Here is a 20,680-nt window from a genome sequence, read left to right on the forward strand (position 1 = left end):
AGTAAGCACATACTTCTATGAGTATAAAAACGTTGGTTATAAGTTCAAGGATAAGCAAATATTTTTAACTAGATGATGCCCGCGAATTCGCCCGCGAGGATTTTTAAAAATCCCGTTGGAACTCTTTGTTTTTCCGGGATAAAAAGTAACCTATGTCCTTCCCCGGGATGCAAGCTAAATCTGTACCAAATTTCGTCAAAATTGGTTGAACGGATGGACCATGGAAGGCTAGCAGAAAGACAGACACACTTTCGCATTTATAATATTATTATGGATAAAACTATTCAACTGACTTTAGCATTTGACCTTCCCTGCTATCCATGAAAAGGATTAGCAGGGACCCTGTATATAACATAACTTTAAAAAATGTTCGTTTATTGTTATTCAAAAATTGCGACCGATCTATGTTTCTGGACGCGATGTTACATATTGATGTTTATTTACAGCGGAGCTGGGCAGCTGTGAAGTCCCACTGGGAATGGAAAGCGGCATGATATCCAACGAGTCCCTTGCAGCCAGTTCCAGCTATGACCAGAGCGTGTCCCCGCTCAGTTCAAGGTAAACTGGACCATTTCAAAAAGAAAAAAATGATTAGTTCTATGATTTAGGTAGGTATGTCTAAGATACAAAAGTTGAAGACCAAAACCCGATACGATCGTAGTCGGGTTAAAAAACGCTGAAATATTAGGTATAGTAAAATTCGGTTTCTATCGCTTGGTATATTTTAATAGTAAGTAAATGTAATGTAATGTAGTAAGTAAAGTGTAAGTTTATTTATATTTATGAACCCAGTATTTTTTTCTCTATCATATCTTGACATCACGAAAAATGAAAAAAAAATTAAAGAGAAGAGGTTACCAGAGGTTGTCCAGCAATCAACCGTATTCCATGCTTATAATGATTCTGGAACAAAACTATATAGAGATTCACCTAAATAGTTAGGTACTTGTTTATAAGTCTATTTTGAAACTCTTTCAATGAAATATGTAGATCATTTCTGCGACTAAACGACTCTCCGTAGACTTGTTAACTTGTTTCAATTAGATGCCCGGGTTTAATGTGGGCGTCATCATATCTTGTAATCTCCCCAGAGACATGGACGCTGTCGAGGCCTCGTTCGCCACTGACGAATAAACAACGTTCAAGTTGTTCGAGTGTCTAAAATTTCTTCTTCTTTGAAAGCCTGTCTGACTATAGAAGTTTGGCAGTCAATTTGTATCATCATCATCATCATCATCATCATCATCAACCGATAGACGTTTACTGCTAGACATAGGTCTCTTGTAGGGACTTCCACACGCCACGGTCTTGCGCCGCCTGAAACTAGCGGCTCCCTGCGACTCGTCTGATGTCGTCCGTCCACCTAGTGGGAGGTCTTCCAACACTGCGTCTTCTGGTGCGAGGTCGCCATTCCAGCACCTTTTGATCCCAAGGTGCTGGAATTTCAATGTCAATTTGTATACTCCTTTCTTTTCTTTACGAGGTGATCGGTGGCACTAGCAATTCCCGTCCGTTCTCGGTTGATCTGCGTTATTAAATATATGTATTTTCTGCAACCTTTTACCATTATGGTTAATAGGGTACCTATATTTGAAAGATTTTTAAAAACTGATTTTTGTTAAATTCTGATACACGTTACCCCTTGACTGTAACCTCACCTTGTGATAAGTGATTGTGCAGTCTAAGATGGAAGCGAGCTAACCTGGAAGGAGTATGGCAGTTATTATTAAAACCATAACCTTTCGGCTGTTCTTCTGTGTTAATCACTGATATCTAAGGACTCTATAGAAAATGTATATTTTACGTTCCATCACATGTTGTGCCAGAGTTTAAAAAAAACATGTTAAATATCCTATTGTAGGATTGTGTGGTGTTTTACAATTTACCTTCGATAAAATATTACGATATTCAAAAAATACTTACTCATTTTAATCCAATTTGAAAACAAGTTTGCTGGTCATAGTCACACATATTTAATACCTGGAAACTGAGTTCAATGAATTCCTTAAAACATTTACTTAACTACTTTATTTGATCCAAATTGAACGTTATATTGTGCAGGATCACAGCAAAATGCCACGAAATCGATATTGGGAATTTAAACGGCTATTGTCAGACTACAACAAAGCGCCATGATACGGCGGAGTTGTAACAATAATTGTGAATCCGGCGACCACAAAACGCTCATACTTAGCTCAAACAATTAACAGAGGGTTTCACATTCGGGCCGTAAGCCCGCATAAGCTCGACACGAGACAATAGAGCGAAAACTCGGCGCTCGTTAGACAGATTCAGTAACAGAAAATTAAATTTTCATATGAATTCGGAGCGACTGTGATCCTACATAAGCCTTTCGGGTCTTGAACCTTCAAAGATAACAAGATATAAGTGGGCTGAATGTGCCAAAGTCTTATCACCCGAGTCACTTTACATGGGGTCAGAAGACATTCAGCGACGCTGTTTTAATTCAACATTCGGCTCTCTTTGTTCCTGTTGTACCTTTGATGATATTGTAGTATATAAATGCAAATTTAACGGCCGCAGTTGCCAGTCTCTAAACCCTCTCTGTTGACAAACGAAGTAAGAAACTCTGCAGACTGTGTACTGAGATTATAGTGCTAATTTTATTTACTTATGCTATCTACCGACTGCGTGTCTGGTTATTGTATTTCGTTCTGGGTATTTGCAAAATCCAAAAGTAAATTCAAACGTACTGGGGTTTAAATATTCTCCAAATTGTTAATAACACAGTATAGTCCGTACAAAATGACTCCTCACGCGCCATTTTAACTCTATGGGTCAATTGTTATGTCAAAACCGTACTTTTGCCATGACAATTGACCCATCAACTGACATGGCAAAAGTAAGGTTTAACTTTAAAATAAGGACTAAAATCGTACTTTGGATAGGAAATTTGACACATAAAGTTAAAATGGCGCGTGAGGAGTTAAATTTTACACGTTGCAAGTAGGTACATTACGTAACAGAGAAATTGAATCCTAAGGTATCGGTCTTTTATAAAGGAGTGGTTTTAAGTAACATCTTATATACTTATGTTTAACAGGATAAGGACAGAAATACGAGGTGGAGCCTGGTGCCCCAACGGACTGATCTCACCTCGGAGCCGACAATATTTAGAAATAGATTTACACGACGAATACCTTATCACCGCTACTGAATCCCAAGGCAGATTCGCCAACACAATCGGCGTGGAGTTCGTAGAGAGCTACTCTGTAGAATATTGGCGCGTCGCACTCAACCGCTGGGTAAAATACAAGGACTTTAACGGCAGTCGAGTAAGTTTTCCTTTGTTATCAATATTAATATGTCATTCTTTTCATAAACAAAACTTTTTCCCTGAAAGCAAAACTTTACCCCGACACACAGACTCAAGAAATAACTTTTCTATTTAATACTTATTGACAGCTATTATATCCGTATATCTTTATATCAAGTTCTCTATCGTTTTCTTCTTATGATAAGAAATGTCCAACAAACAGACAGGCATTATGTTTTGCTTTGTCAGTCACAGTCAGTCACCTTTTTCTTTTATATATTTAGATAATATATTTTGTATCAATGTTATCAAAACTATTACCTGTCTTTATTGAAATTTAAAAAAAAATAGGCCCAAGTTACTTAAACGTATACTTTTCTAAACAGCGTTTGCTGATTTTGCTCATGATTGTGTACTTTTGTTTTATACTATGTTCCTGTGTACAAAATTGGCCAATGCAAGCGTTTCTAATATGATAAATATTCTACATTCAACTTTCTCTTAGCGTTTCGTAAACAACTTGGTCTAATTAAATTAGTATCGATATATTCATTAATAGAATTGGCCAAAATCTAGTTTAGTGTGCATATAGGTAATATAATTAACAGACCCATTGATTAAACTCGAAGACTACTTGTAGTATGATTTGAACAGAAATGGAGTGCTATAACTTCGTAATAACTTGTTGTCAGCATCATATATTTTTAAAGTAATTGCTACTGAGTACTGAAACTACAAACTTGAAAGTGTATTTGTTTGTTGGTTTGTCCTTTAATCACGCCACATTGGAACAGCGAATTTACGTGATTGTTTGCGTGAATGTGTATAGATAAAGTCCTGGAGAGTGATATAGGCTACTTTCATCCCAGAAAACCAAAGAGTCCGTACAGGATTTCTAGACATAACTCCTCACGACAAAATCACGAGCATAATTTTAGTTATCTATATAGGTCATTTTTAACCGACTTCCAAAAAGGAGGTGGTTCTCAATTCGGCCCGTTTTTTTTTCGCCTTTTTTTCATGTATGTACATCGAATTTTTTTCAGGTTTCTGGACCGATTTGCAAAATTTTTTATTTTATCAATAGAGTATGGTGGTCCCATTTTAATTTCTGGATCCAAGTCTTCAATCCTGATGCTGCAGGGTTACTGCCCGCCTAAGTTATCAAGATTCAGGAAGTGTTCATAGTGAATTAATGTTGTACGTACCAAGCAACGACTTTATGCTTGAACTCCAAGTCCCAACTCCTCAACCCTGATGATGTAGGGTACAGCACTCCTAAACTATAGTGATTCAGGAACTGAGGATGATGCAAATTTATTTTTGGTGCCAAGCATAGACTACACTATTAAACTTCGGATCCCAACTCCTCAATTCAGATGATGCAAGGTACTGAACTCCTAAGCCGTGGGGATTCGGGAATTTCTGATGATGAATTGATATTTTAGGTATCAAGCAATGACTACATACACTAAAAAGCTTAAAATAAAATAAAATATTATAAAAAAACCGACTTCCAAAACCACTACAAAGTAAAAAATAACTTTTGTTTCTAGTTTCTACACGTGTAGGTATGTTACGTACGCTAAAAATCAAAGCGTGTAGCTCGCGATCTACGCTTCGATATATTCTTTTATGCTCGCCTGACTTCTTACATACATACCTACATGTGTAGAAACTAGAAACAAAAGTTATTTTTTCTTTGTAGTGGTTTTGGAAGTCGGTTATTTTTATAATATTTTTTAAATATTAGAATGAAAAACATAATATTATGTAGAACTAGATGGTGTCCATGAGGTTTTATAATCCGTTCGGAACGCTTTGATTGTCCGGGATGAAATGTTGCCTATGTCCGTCTTTGGGATGCACTGCCTTCTACATTGTACTTTTAAAAATTGGTCAAAAGTTTATCAAAAAATTGGTCACGAAAATAGAAGACAGACAGGTTAATAGTATGGATTTTTGGCATCACATACGAGTAGGTACTTATCGTAGGTAGGTAGGTAGGAGGTAGGTTTATTTTGTGTTGAATTAAAATTCTCTTTGCAGCTAATACGAGGGAATGTCAATACTTATACACCACATAAGGCCACTTTGGAAGCCCCGTTCATCGCATCCAAAGTCCGGTTCTATCCATATGCTGCCCATCCCAGGACAGCGTGCATGAGAGTGGAAATCTACGGCTGCCGCTGGAAACGTAGGTACAACAAGCGTAAGATTAAAATTGCTGGCGACGTGACGTCCCGGGACATAGTGCTGTGCGACAGTGCATCTGCGAATGGCAAACTTCACATGCTTTTTCCTTTATTATAAGTTATAATATCGTGTATCATGCTCTACCTAAGCTTGGCGATTGATCCCGCTGGTTCAGCGGTGTATTCATTTCAAATGTATTTGTACAGAGGCTCTTATTGCGTACTCCGCACCACAAGGCGGCGATATGCAGGCGATGACAGGCGGTGCACGATTCGAAGACCTCTCATATGATGGCATCATACGTAACGGAAAAATGATTAACGGTCTCGGCCAAATGGCGGATTCGTTTATTGGACCTAATGACTTCGAGTTGCCTGATCCCTTAGATACCCGAGGTTGGTAAAATGATGGCCGAGATTTGCGTATGAATATTATTTAAGGTTATTACAACATATTCTGTATTTTCAGGAACAAATTGGGTAGGCTGGAACAAAACGATGTTATTAGAGGATGAAGTTGAAATCACATTCAATTTCAGTGATGGTAGATTATTTCACCACATGGATATACACACGAACAACATGTTTACGAAAGATGTGCAGGTAAAATTTAACCACTCATTATCATTCAAATTATATTGCTGCGAATTGAAATATATTGATAAAAAATGTAATTTATATTTTGTCTATTTTTCGTTGTGCATTTTTGCAATGCAGTTTTATGCTGTCATCTTCTTGTTTTCTTCCTTACCTTATCCCACGATACATGGAGTTTGCACAACATGTCTTCTTCCACTCCCTTCTGATATCCGTGAGCGTATCAACCACCCCTTTGACACCTTCCACCTTTTCTTTGGTTGTCCTCTCCTCTTTTTTCCTTCAACATATTGGTAACTATTTAAAAATCTACAGCTCTTCAAAGAAGCGGAGATATACTTCTCTCTAGAAGGGGAACGCTGGCAAGAAGACTTTCTTTCTCACGAGCCCAAACAAGATAAAGTTTCAGAAAATGCGCGGACCATCCACATTGACCTCGAGAACCGCACAGCAAAGCACATTATGATGAAATTAAAATTTCAACACGAATGGATTCTAATTAGTGAAATCACTTTCAAATCTGGTAAGTTTGTATATTTTTATGAACTTGTTACCTGAAAACAAGCGTGATCCTTTGTTTAATTGGGTGCGAATCCAAAGATTGATTTTACGATCCACCAGTTTTTAATTAATAAAGTGATCGCCATTTCCTGATGCAGAAACGCCAATCATCGTAATATACCATAGCAGTGTTAATAACTAGACGATTGGCAAGCGTAATTACGTTGAGTTAATGTATGGGACGGAACGACTATTACAAACAAAAACTGTATTCTATGAAGCTTCTGGGCGTCAATTCGAAAACAAAAACAAGTTGCAGCACGCAAAATCAAATCAAGCAAGCAGAACAGCTGAACCGATTTCGCTAATTCTTTTTATAATATTCCTTGAAGTACGAGGATGAATTACGGAGAGAAAAATTTAAAAAAAAATCTGAAAAAGAATCGGCTGTTAGGCGGAACGGTTCGCCGCTAGCTGCCCCGGCGCGGCGCGCCGGGTCAGCTAGTAGTAGTATAATAATGTCATGTAGACACTTGCATTTACAATGTGTAATGAAATAAGTTTCTTGCTAGTTTCCTGTTACATTAAGACTGTTACAAAGAGAAACTGATTAAGGGTGTGTTAATTGTTATAAATTGGCACCAGCCCACATACGTGGTTAGGCTGCTAAAGCCAGTGAAATTCGTTAGTTAGTGTGTCAAACTAACAAAACTAGGGCTAAGCCTAAACTAAGGCGACTGAGGTGAGGGGGCATGGCTTGCTGCCAGTTTTGTTTTGACTAGCTGCCAAGAGTCACTTGATACTCCACTAATTTATAATAAGGAATATGCGTGTAGTTGGATTTTTTTCCTCCCCGAATGTTTAATGTCCTGACAATAAATCGCATCCATTATTATTTTATTTAGTTCATTTTTAATTGCATAAATTAATAATTAAAAAGTGCAAAATACGCGAGCGATTATTTTTAACAAATTGAGCATTTCAAACAATATTTATATTCTTTACTATATATTTAGGTCCAGAAGTGAAATTCAATTTAAAAATCACAATTTATTTACACACAATCAAATAATTTTACAACTATCAAACTTTTAATCATTGGAACAAAATTTTAACACACAAAACAAAAAAACACAAAAGTAAAAGTCAGAAATAAAGGAAAAAAATAATTCGAACCAGACCACGTCGATATAGCACGAAGATCAGCAGCGAAATGAGCCTAGTGCTTGGGTGCGCTCGGGTTTTATAGCCAAGCTCGTTAAGGCGGATCGCGTGATCTAAGACGGCTTCTCCTGACTATGCGGCGTCCTCGTCCGCCACCATAGCCAGAAGGGTCGCGATATCTTCTCTGCCAGGAATCTCAGCTGGTGCCGCAACGCTGTCGGCGTGCGGTGCGCGAGGGGAGGCCGGTGAAGAGCTCGCGGGATAGAGCGGTGCCTCTGCCTCTGCCTCTGGTGGTGCCGGGGCAGACTCAGGTGCGGAAGGGAGACCAGCACCTGGGTCATCTGCTTCGTTGTCATCACCTGAAAAATGCTTCGATATAGCACAACCCAATAGCTATAAACGGTAACCTAATGGGTAAGAAGTTCAAAATACGAGTTAGTATTAGCTAGACATGTAGATAAACCATTCAATTTTATGGGGTATCCCTATCACCTAGAAGAGGTGACACCTAACTACCTATGAGACGTCTCAAACCTAGCGCGCGCACCCATCATCAGACCACCAGACTCGGGCAACGGTCTATGAAGCAGGAACTTGAGATAACCATCCTCAGACCACCGGGCTCGGGCAACGGTCTATGGAGCAGGAACTTGAGTTGACCATCCTCAGACCACCAGACTCGGGCAACGGTCTAAGGAGCAGGAACTTGAGATAACCACCTTCAGACCACCAGACTCGGGCAACGGTCTATGGAGCAGGAACTTGAGATAACCATCATAAGACCACCGGGCTCGGGCAACAGTCTATGAAAGTGCATCTCAACCAGCCAACGTTGAACTTCCCTTGAGGGGTAAAGCATTACCGTGATTTGTTTAGTCATAGCACAAAAATAGATGTTGTGAGTCAGTCCGTAAGTAGATAAGTAGGTAAGGGGTAAGCAAGGCCTTTTTAGTTAGGGGGGTGAGAGTTTTGGGGCTATGAATAACAAAATCACGACTTTAATCTTCACTACCACAAAGTAGTCAACAAGCTGAACTTACATTCGAAGAAAGCAGCGCACGCATCCGGGCACCACTCTCCTCGCCAGGGCACCATGTACTCCGCCGCCGCCTGAGTGGTCTTGCCATATGATCCACTCAGCAGCCTCAGCTCGTAGCGGCCGTTTGGCAGGGCCTTCAGGACCTTATATGGCCCCCGCATACCAGGATCAAGTTTCCCCGTGGATTGGGAGTATTTGATCACGAACGCCATGTCTCCAGCCTGAAACACACGAGGAGGGCGACGTTTCTTGTTAGCGTTGGCATCCTGCTGGGCCTGATTTCGCCTCAGCAGCTCACTAGCCCTGGTACGGTGCATTTCTCGGCATGCCGCTCGATCAGGCCGTGCCGTTTCGGCAGCCACGTCGCGTACCAGACTCCTGATGAGGGGGGTTGCACCATCGATGCCCACGAGAAGGTTTAGAGGGGACACCTGTGTCGTTTTTTGCTTAGTCATGTTCAAGACTAACTGCAGTCTCCACAGGGTATCTGACCACGACGCACCTTTATGATTGACCTCAATACGGATCATGTTAAGCAGGGTCCTCACATACCTCTCAACTTGACCATTAGAGTGGTGCATTTCAGGTGTGATGTAATGGATCTCGCAGCCCATTTCAGATGTCCACTTCACAAAGTCTCTCGCCTCGAACATGCGACCACGATCGGTCACCAGCAATCTTGGCACGCTAAAAAGAGATATGGCGTTCGACACGGCGCGTTTCAGCTCTGCAGTATCTTGACGGACCATAGGATAGAGGAGGCTGTACTTCGTGAACGCGTCTACTATGAGCAGCACAAACTTGTATTTATGAGATACTGGCAGTGGTCCCAGCGTGTCCATATGCAGCGTCTCGAAAGGTGAGTCAGGCTTCTGCCACGATTTTATGTGCTGGTGAGGAGCTCTAGGGATCCGCTTGTTCGCTATACAAACCAAGCAATGAGCAACATACTTGGCCACGAACAGACGCAGGCCAGGAAACCAAAAGTGCTTCAGGATCAGGTCTAAGGTCTTATCGGCACCGATGTGTTCATGCTCATCGTGAAAGACTCGAAGCAGACTAAGACGGTGACCTTTAGGTATGTAGCACAACAACCGCGCCTCTGCTCCCACTGGTGAGTAGCGGTAGTAGAGCGTGTCGTTTTGGTGTACATACCGACGAGAATCCAACTGTCCCGCCTGCAGCTGCTCGACGAGTTGCTGCGTCTCTTGATCTGCGGCCTGCGCCATCTGAGCCCAGTTGCGCGGCCTAGTGATATTGTTGACCTCAACTATAGGGTTGCGGCTAAGGTAGTCGGCGTGGCACATCATCGTACCCTTTCGGTACTCAATGTCAAAGGTGAAGTCTTGGAGGTAGATCCACCAACGGGCGACGCGTGGTAGCAAGTCCTTCTTACGCTCGGTGGCTTTGAGAGCGTTGCAGTCGGTCACGACCTTGAATTGAAGACCGACCAAATAGTGGCGGAAGTGTTGTAAGGCTTTAACGACCGCCAACGTTTCCAGCTCGTAGGAGTGATACCTGCTCTCCGCCCCGTGGGTAGTTTTGCTGAAATAGGCGACCACACGCTTCTTACCGTCGTTTTGGGTCTGCATCAGCACTGCACCATAACCGATGCTGCTAGCGTCGGTGTGCACCTCCGTTGGCAGCTCAGGATCAAAAATTACCAACACAGGCTCAGTGGTGAGCTGCCGAATAATGAATTGGCGCACCTTTTCCTGCTCAGCTCCCCAGTGAAAAGGGACGTCCTTTTTGGTCAACCGTGCGATGCAGGCTGTCTGGACAGCGTAGCCCTCAATGTAGCGTCGGAAGTACCCGGCTAGACCTAAGAATTGCCTAACTTGTTTGACGTTTTTAGGGGGTGAGGATTTTACCAACGCTTCGATCTTGTGAGGGCTCGGCCTCACCTGACCTTGACTAATAACCCTCCCCAAGTATTCGACCTCGGTCGCAAGAAAGGAGCATTTTCGAAGGTTAATCGAAAAACCAGCGTCAGTCAGTGTTTTGAGAACCTGACTGAGCAAATTTATTCCCTCCTCTACCGTCCAGCTTACTAGGAGTACGTCATCCACGTAAACTAGGACTGATCCAGCATCGATGAAACTTCGCAGCGTATTATTAATGATGCGCTGATACACTATGGGAGAGTTGGTCAGTCCAAATGGCATTTTGACGTACTCATAGTGTCCTTCCGGTGTGACAAACCCCGTCTTGTGAATAGATTCCTTATTAATGGGGATCTGATGGAACCCCGTGGCCATATCCAGACTGGTGAAAAACTTAAACTTGCCCAGACGGTCAATGTGGTCATCGATAAGCGGCATGGGATATCGGTCCCTGACAGTAAGTCGATTTAGGGCTCGGTAATCGACACACATCCTATCTGAGCCGTCCTTCTTCTTAACAAGGATGATCGGACTCGAATACTGAGACTGGGATTCCCGAATAATCCCTTTATCCAAAAGATCACTAACTATCTCACGTACTTTTAGTTTCTCCTGATGGGAGAGCTTGTATGGTCGGTATGCAACAGGCGAGTCATCAATCAGACTGATGTGCATTTCCCCGGTCTTAACCGTGGTAGCCGCAGTACCCGAAATTAAAAACTCTTTGAACTCGTCTAATACGAACATCAACGAATCGCGCTGACTACCTTCGAGCGGGGAGTTGACTTGAATCTGTTGACTATCGACGGTACCTACATGTTTTAGATTCTCAGTTGTTCGCGTCAAGTACTGTCGGTCCTTAGTTCTCACGTAGGTGACGCCGTCACGGTTGAGGATGTCCGTTCCAATAATGATCGGACTATTCATGTACTGGGCAGGTACCACGACAAAATCTGCCTCGATTGAAATTTCGCTGAACTCAACCGTGAGGGTTACATAAGAATCGACGGTAATTTCCTGATTACCTATCCCTTTGATTGTGCAATTGACAGGTTTCAGTGCGCATGAAAAGTACTTAAGTACGTTTGATGATATAAGCGAAACGTTAAGTGCACCACTGTCAATTAGCACATCCACAGGGATACCTTGAATCACGGCGGTAATCAGGTCATTATTTTGGTATTTGGTACGTGGTTGTTCTGTACACAGGTTTACTTTGCGGTCATTACGCGGCTCTGACCTATTTTTGGCAAAGCACTCCTTCTCGGTATGATTAGGTTGTGACGTTGTAAATTTTGAACTACTAACTAGCGTTTCGCTTTTAATAAAAATCAATTTTGTTCAAAGTATGTTGGTGCCACCTAGCATCAAGGTGCAGAACTACGCGTGGGTCGATGTTCAGAGTTCATTCGAGCCACAATAGATGGCGTTTGCTTCGTTGTCAATTGTCGTAAAAATAAAACAAAATAATTAAATAAAACCATAATATCATTTGTTTATTGTTAAGTCATTAACAAAACGGTTCTTATAATATATCCTTAGGTTCCGCAAATATTCAAAAATGAATTGGCTTCATGATCAAACTAAATGAGAGCGGCCACACTCGGGTTGCGTCTGGCAACACCGATTGGTGAGATTTAGAATTTTTCTGGAGTCAACATGTGAAGACGAATTTTTTCGTTCCAGGAAAATCTCACTCCTTTTCGCCCATGGCTTCGCCTGGGAAAATACAATAGTTATAAATTTAGTCATCCTAACGTATTTCAATGTTTCATCAATTATGGTGAGTGAAAAATCAAGTAATGTGGATTCGACAAAATGGCGGTTTGGTTAGAGAAAATCCTAATTTCATGATTTCCTTTTCAGTTCCAGTTATTTTACCTTCCCAAATAAATGAGGATAATGGGTTGTGGGTGGACTCCTGAAAACCATTGGTGGCCAGGAGTTCAATAGGGTTTCCGTTTGCGTTTCCGTTTGCGTTTCCGTTTTTAGTTTTCGGTTTTCGTATTTATTTCTTTTGCACATTCACGTTGGCAACTTAATTTCTATGGATAAGACTTGGTGAAAATCTTTGTAAGGAAACATTTCGGTTGTGAAGAATCAAGTTAAATTGAGTTTTGGATCTTGGCCGATGCCGTCCAGCTACATTGCAGTCTTCGCACCTACAAGTAAGCAAATGTTTGTATCCTGGAACAGTTTAGTGAACCTTCTTAGTGTATGTGTACAGTAAGAACCCTGTCTTTACTACTGAGCTTTTATTTTGAAACAATTTTATGAATTTTACTGTGTCATTGTCTATTCCATGCCAATGGCATCTTAAATTTAAAACATAGATTTTATGTACTATCTACCTAAGGCATTCTAATGTATCTAAATTAAGTCTTGGCATTAAGCTAGAATAACTAAGCATTATTAGCCATCACTATGTATTAAGCGACCCCGGTAAAAGTTACATTAAAAACAATTTTGCCTAACATCTAGCAAATTTCATTTATAACACCTCATATACATTACAAGGGAGTCGACGGCTAGCTTCTATTCTTTACTAGGTAGATAGATCAAGTAAGTAAAAAATTTTTTTTTTCCTCTAATCTTTGTAAGGTGGTAGATTATTCCGTATCCGGGTATATTTCTATTCCGCCCAATTTACCACCCTTACAAATGGCGCCCGAACAGGGACTGTACTTTGTATGTAATTCACTCTTCCTACTTATTAAGCTGAGTTCGGAACACTGTATTCTCAAAATTCTAAAGTACAAATGTGAAGCTAAAGCTTTAGACCTACAGAGGGCATGTCTATCTTTAGTGTCAGAACACTTTTTTAATAAATCTTCTAAGTCTTGAAGTTTTTTAGTAATAACCCCTAACTCACTTTCAGAAGTGAAATCCGTCTCTAAAATTGATTCAGAAGGAATTTCCTGAATTAATTGTTTTAACTGTTTCTTTAAACCTAGCACTGTAGGTGCTGGAGTTTCGGAACGAATGGATACCTCATAACACAATTCGTCCTTCAAAAGTGAATGAAACTGGGCAAAAGTCTGTTCCATTGTGTTAAGTCAAAACACATTTAACAAAATATCGAGCTTGTGTAACTGTCTATGTTTAGCCTTATACAAATTGGTTAAACACAAACACAAAAGAAGTTATTTAAACTATTAAATATACACAAGCAAAATACACAACAAAAACAATATTCTTAAGTCTATCCTAACTATTTTATCAATTATGTTCCTATTCCAAAATATTGTTAATAATACAAGCACATATTATTACTATAGTAAACAAAATATAACAAAATAAAACTTCCCAAAATTGAATAAATGATTGTAAGGTGCACGACGAATCACTGGATTCCGAGAGTACCGCCGTTGACTGCACTGGTGATAAAAATGTTGCCAAGTGGAAGTTACATTTCAACGGACAGGGTGATCCGCGCAGTTTCATCGAACGCGTTGAGGAATATAAAAGATCTTATGGCGTTTCAGATGGAAAATTATTTGTTTCTGCATTTCATCTTTTTACAGGCCGAGCATTGTTATGGTACAGAGGCAACAAATGTCAAGTTTCGTCTTGGTCAGAATTGAAAACTTTATTTTTAGAGGAATTTGATGCAGTAGATTATGACTACAGGTTGCTAGGTGAAATTCGAGCAAGAACACAAGGCTCTGAAGAACCTGTGTCTATCTATTTCGCTATAATGTTTTGCATGTTTTCAAGGTTGTCAACACCACTTTCCGAAGAACAAAAGTTACAAATTTTATTACATAATATTCGCCCTTTTTACTCAGAACAATTAGCTCTTGTTGACATTAAGTCTGTCGCAATGTTGAAGGAAAAGTGTCGCAAACTAGAGGCTGCGAGGCAGCGTTCCGCCTTATTTTCTGAGCCTACTAACAGTAAGGCAACTTTAAGTTCAGAGTTTGCTTACAAACAAGTGACAAAACAGATAAACACACTTTCAGTCACACCTGCACCTAAGGTTGATACAAGTAAAGGCACTGATTTTTCGAAAACAAATAAACAACTATGTTACAAGTGCGGCAAGGGTAACCATTCCTTTAAATTTTGCAGGACAGTTCCGAAATTTATTAGATGTTTTTCGTGTGGACGTCAGAACTTTACAGTAAAGACATGTCCAAGTTGTAGTAAAAAGGCGATTAGTAAACCCGCTCCGGACAAAAATTCAAAAAACTAATTAGTAAGAACTGTGCAGAGACACAAGTAAAGAACTTGGTCATTAACAACAAAACATCCCTTTTACCTGACACAGTTCTGTATTCAGTGGATAAACGAGACTTTAGGCCACATTTAAAGGTTTTTGTTGACGGTTTTGAGATTACAGGTTTACTAGATTCCGGTGCTTGCGCGTCAATTTTGGGTAACCAGGCGCACAAGGTTTTTTTGAGATTCGGTTATAAATTGCATAGCAGTATTGATACCACATTTTCAGTGGCAAATGGAGACAAACTTGATTGCATGGGTTATATGTTTATTCCGATTACTTATAATTCCGTAACTCACATAATAAAATTTTTTGTAGTACCCTCTATAATAGCGGATGTTATTTTTGGCTGTGACTTTTGGAAAACATTTCAGTTAGCCCCTGGCATTTTTGATAATTTAGAATTAATTAAGGCACCTTCTCAATTTTACAATATTTGTGCGATTGATAATGAACAAATTCATACCATCACTTCTTTTGAAAACTTATCATCTCAACAGAAAGAATTAGCCCAGTCTGTAGTAAATAAATTTTTAGATATTTCTTCAACGAAAATTGGATTGGGTAGAACAAAATTAATTGAACATGTTATTGACACCGGTGATGCCTTGCCAATAAAAATAAAACAATATCCACTTTCTCCCGAAAAGAAGGAAGCTTTAAGTAAAGAGTTAGATAGGATGCTGGAAATGGACGTAGTTACTCCGAGTGAAAGCCCTTGGAATAACCCAGCAATTTTAGTGAAAAAGGCAAATGGAGACTGGAGATTTTGCCTAGATTGCAGGAAATTAAATTCAGTGACAAAGGGGGATTCATACTCAATACCGTACATTCCACAAATTCTAGATAGCTTGAAAGAGGCAAGGTTTTTATCATCAATTGATTTAAGTTCAAGTTTCTGGCAAATTCCGTTAGCTAACGACTCTCAGGAAAAAACCAGTTTTACAGTTCCTGGTAGAGGGTTATTCAAATTTAAAGTCATGCCGTTTGGCCTATGCGGTGCACCAGCACGACAGCAGAGGTTAATGGACCAGTTATTTAATCAAAATTTTTGTAGTGATATTGAAAATGGAATAGTATTTTGTTATATAGATGATATTGTTATTTGTTCTGCTGATTTTGAAACCCATTTAATTTTATTAAACAGAGTTCTGGATAAACTAAAAATGGCTCAACTATCCATAAATTTTGATAAATGTAATTTTTTTAGAAACTCTTTGAAATATTTAGGGTATATAGTGGATGAATTTGGTTTACGCACAGATCCTGGAAAAGTTGCCGCAGTTTTGAACTTTCCGACCCCAAAAACTGCACAGGAGGTAAAGATTTTCCTAGGCACTTGTTCTTGGTACAGGCGCTTTATTAGGAATTTTTCAACCATCGCTGCACCACTCAATAGACTAACGAGTAAAGGAAAGAACGCACCTAAATTTGAGTGGAGCGAACAGGCAGAGGTAGCATTTAATACATTGAAGAATGCGTTGGTAACCGCACCTGTTCTTGCGGTACCGAATTTTGAAAAACCATTCAAAATACATTGTGATGCTTCTGCATATGGTGTTGGCGGTATGCTGACGCAAGAAACCGATGGTTGCGATCATCCCATTGCGTATGTCAGTAGGAGCCTAAATAAAAACGAAAGGAATTACAGCGCGACGGAACGCGAGGCTCTAGCTGTGATTTTTGCAGTGGAGAAATTTCAGGCTTATTTTGGTTCCAAGCCAGTCACAATTATCACAGACCATGCATCCCTAAAGTGGTTCTTAAATTTAGAAAATCCCTCAGGACGACTCGCCAGATGGGGTTGTAGATTATCACAGTATAATTTTGTTATCGAACATAGGAAGGGTTGTGATAATGTAGTTCCGGATACCTTGTCGAGACTCATACACGTAGATGTAGTTGGGGATCGTAATGATAACTCTAGTCAACAAGTTTTGGTAGATGACTGGTATGACAAAACATTTAATGGCTGTAAAATCAATCCAGCAAATTTTCCGAATTTTTGTATTTTGAACGATAAACTATATCGTTACAGTAAATGTAAATACCAGCTTCTCAGTGAGTTCGACTGGAAAGAGGTAGTCCACAAGAACAACATCCTTAGAATTATGCAACAAAACCATGCAGATGCAACTGCAGGTCATTTTGGTGTGTTCAAAACTCATCGCAGATTATCCCTCAGATATTTTTGGCGTGGTATGTATAAGGACGTGGTTGAGTACGTTAAGAATTGTGATACTTGCTCTGCGTATAAACACACGACATCAGCCACTCCAGGTCTGCTAGGGAAGCCTAAAGTCTGCGAGAGACCTTTTCAGGTCATTTCGGCTGATTTAGTCGGACCTTTGCCTAGGTCTAAATCAGGATTTACATTTCTTTTTGTGGTGACGTGTTGTTTTTCGAAATATACAATGTTGTTTCCGTTACGGCGTGCCACAGGTGCCGCTGTTGTTAAAGCGCTAGAGAATTTTGTATTTTTGAACCATAGTGTTCCAGAGACTGTGATTGTGGACAATGGGTCCCAATTTACAGGATCTGAATTCCGTAATCTCATTAAGCGTTATAATATTCCGAAATTACACTACACACCACTGTACACTCCGCAAGTTAACCTTGTTGAGAGGTACAATAAGGTTGTTATGACTGCTGTAGCCGCTTTTGTGAAAGATAACCACAGGTCCTGGGACGAAAACCTGTACAAGGTCCAGTTCGCCATAAACAGTGCGGTTAATGAATCCACTGGATTCTCCCCGTTCTTCCTTGTCCACGCTAGAGAACCGGTCTTAAATGGTTCCTTCTATAAGGACACGGATAAGGAGTACGAGGCCGGAATTCCAAGGGAGGAATACGCAGGAAAGTTTGGATCTTTGGAGGACATATTTGGTCAGGTTAGGAGAAATTTGTTTCAGGCTCATGCAGAGTATGCAACGCATTACAACTTAAGGCGTAGGTCTGCAAGCTATTCTGTTGGGGATATAGTGTGGAAAAAGACCTATCCACAAAGCGACGCTACAAATTTTTTCGCAGCTAAGCTGGCACCTAAGTATGAAAAGTGCAGGGTTGTCAAGGTTTTGTCACCTTTGGTTTACGAACTAGTTAGAGTAGCTGACAACCACCCAATAGGCACTTGGCATATTAAGGATATTAAGAAGTAGATATTTGCCATTACTTAGTTTGGTCTAAACTGTTTGAATATTTAAGTTATCAATATTCAATTAGGAATTTGTATGAGTGTAGTGATGTTCTGAGTTAACAGTTACATTACCATGGTTCAGTTGAGGATGAATGTAGTGGATGTATGTAGGGATGAATATGTGATGATGGGAATGCTTGTGGTAGACCAACCGGTTGAGAAAGTAAAAATGCAAATATCGTACTTTGGGGATAACGAAAAGGGGGGGTTTTGTGTTTTGTTTTCGTTTTCCTTCTAGATAATGGATCATTTCTGTTATTTTTCCGATTCTGTTCCGAGATCTATTTTCTAGGAGAGTTATTTCGTTTTTTTTTCTCATATTCCGATTTTGATTCGGTTTTATTTTTCCGAATGGGATAGAGAACGGTTGCCATATCAGATGGACCCGTTCACAACCAGATTTTCCGTACTTGTTGAGTAACAAATATTACGATGGTAGTTTAAAAGAGTGAACCACCGTAGGCCTAGACGCATTCTATCAGTCAGCTGAAGAATGATGCCAAGATGTTTCCACTCAAGTCTCTTAGACACCATGAAGTTTTTTTGTATATATTCCTTTTAGAAGTTAGGGTTGTGTAGTTAAGTATAATGTATAAAACCTTACACTGTTTTCAGTATATTTATTTTGTTAGACAATTTTCCTTGTTAGTAGTAGATGTGCGTTCACGCGTAACTTCTGTGTTTTTTTTGTTTGTTTCAGGCAAATTGTTAGTAGTTGTTGGATGACGCTGAGGGCAGCGTGGTTCAACCTGTTGAACCTTTTCGTAGGAGGGGAAGTATTGTGACGTTGTAAATTTTGAACTACTAACTAGCGTTTCGCTTTTAATAAAAATCAATTTTGTTCAAAGTATGTTGGTGCCACCTAGCATCAAGGTGCAGAACTACGCGTGGGTCGATGTTCAGAGTTCATTCGAGCCACAATAGATGGCGTTTGCTTCGTTGTCAATTGTCGTAAAAATAAAACAAAATAATTAAATAAAACCATAATATCATTTGTTTATTGTTAAGTCATTAACAAAACGGTTCTTATAATATATCCTTAGGTTCCGCAAATATTCAAAAATGAATTGGCTTCATGATCAAACTAAATGAGAGCGGCCACACTCGGGTTGCGTCTGGCAACACCGATTGGTGAGATTTAGAATTTTTCTGGAGTCAACATGTGAAGACGAATTTTTTCGTTCCAGGAAAATCTCACTCCTTTTCGCCCATGGCTTCGCCTGGGAAAATACAATAGTTATAAATTTAGTCATCCTAACGTATTTCAATGTTTCATCAATTATGGTGAGTGAAAAATCAAGTAATGTGGATTCGACAAAATGGCGGTTTGGTTAGAGAAAATCCTAATTTCATGATTTCCTTTTCAGTTCCAGTTATTTTACCTTCCCAAATAAATGAGGATAATGGGTTGTGGGTGGACTCCTGAAAACCATTGGTGGCCAGGAGTTCAATAGGGTTTCCGTTTGCGTTTCCGTTTGCGTTTCCGTTTTTAGTTTTCGGTTTTCGTATTTATTTCTTTTGCACATTCACGTTGGCAACTTAATTTCTATGGATAAGACTTGGTGAAAATCTTTGTAAGGAAACATTTCGGTTGTGAAGAATCAAGTTAAATTGAGTTTTGGATCTTGGCCGATGCCGTCCAGCTACATTGCAGTCTTCGCACCTACAAGTAAGCAAATGTTTGTATCCTGGAACAGTTTAGTGAACCTTCTTAGTGTATGTGTACAGTAAGAACCCTGTCTTTACTACTGAGCTTTTATTTTGAAACAATTTTATGAATTTTACTGTGTCATTGTCTATTCCATGCCAATGGCATCTTAAATTTAAAACATAGATTTTATGTACTATCTACCTAAGGCATTCTAATGTATCTAAATTAAGTCTTGGCATTAAGCTAGAATAACTAAGCATTATTAGCCATCACTATGTATTAAGCGACCCCGGTAAAAGTTACATTAAAAACAATTTTGCCTAACATCTAGCAAATTTCATTTATAACACCTCATATACATTACAAGGGAGTCGACGGCTAGCTTCTATTCTTTACTAGGTAGATAGATCAAGTAAGTAAAAAATTTTTTTTTTCCTCTAATCTTTGTAAGGTGGTAGATTATTCCGTATCCGGGTATATTTCTATTCCGCCCAATTTACCACCCTTACAAGGTTTCTTACAGAATGTGCAAAATGTTTTACCACCTCCAGAACTGGTTAGATTGGGTTTCTGATCAATTTGATTATCTATTTTCGACCTTTTTGGGCAATCGTTATGTCCTCGCTTATGTCCGGTCTGGCCGCAAGCAAAGCATATCATCGTGTACGTTTTTGAACGCGACTGGTCTTTATAACTTCGTTTTTTGGCAAAAGACGTACCCGAGGACTTATCCCGCTTGTTGCCGTCAGGCTTGACATAAATAGACAAGAACGAGACTAGATCTTTGTTAGTTAAGTTCGCATTGCTTGCGGCCGCCCTAATAGTGGGATCGGTAATGCCGCGTATGACAATCTGCACTATCAACTCTTCGCCGAGTCCCTTAATAGTGCGCAAACGTAATAACGTTCTCCTAGCATAGTCGGCGTACGTACGGAATTTGTCAGAGTTAGTATTC

At 39.8% G+C, this 20,680-nt stretch overlaps 2 protein-coding genes across 3 annotated transcripts in view; one reads left to right on the forward strand and one right to left on the reverse strand.

Annotated features, from left to right (window-relative positions):
• Positions 1–20,680, forward strand: part of LOC117995703 (discoidin domain-containing receptor 2-like) — a 214,913-nt gene that overhangs the window by 123,160 nt on the left and 71,073 nt on the right. For both annotated transcript variants that reach the window (XM_069509042.1, XM_069509043.1), the window contains exons 3-8: positions 447–558; positions 3,065–3,296; positions 5,327–5,474; positions 5,680–5,868; positions 5,942–6,075; positions 6,385–6,592. In XM_069509042.1, coding sequence (XP_069365143.1) covers positions 447–558; positions 3,065–3,296; positions 5,327–5,474; positions 5,680–5,868; positions 5,942–6,075; positions 6,385–6,592 — 1,023 coding nt within the window. The remainder of the gene's footprint in view (positions 1–446; positions 559–3,064; positions 3,297–5,326; positions 5,475–5,679; positions 5,869–5,941; positions 6,076–6,384; positions 6,593–20,680) is intronic.
• LOC117995251 (succinate dehydrogenase [ubiquinone] iron-sulfur subunit-like) overlaps positions 1–20,680 on the reverse strand; it is a 58,055-nt gene that overhangs the window by 31,398 nt on the left and 5,977 nt on the right. The gene's annotated exons all lie outside the window — the stretch shown is intronic.

The sequence above is a fragment of the Maniola hyperantus genome, chromosome Z (assembly GCF_902806685.2).
Source record: "Maniola hyperantus chromosome Z, iAphHyp1.2, whole genome shotgun sequence".
NCBI lineage: Eukaryota > Metazoa > Arthropoda > Insecta > Lepidoptera > Nymphalidae > Maniola > Maniola hyperantus.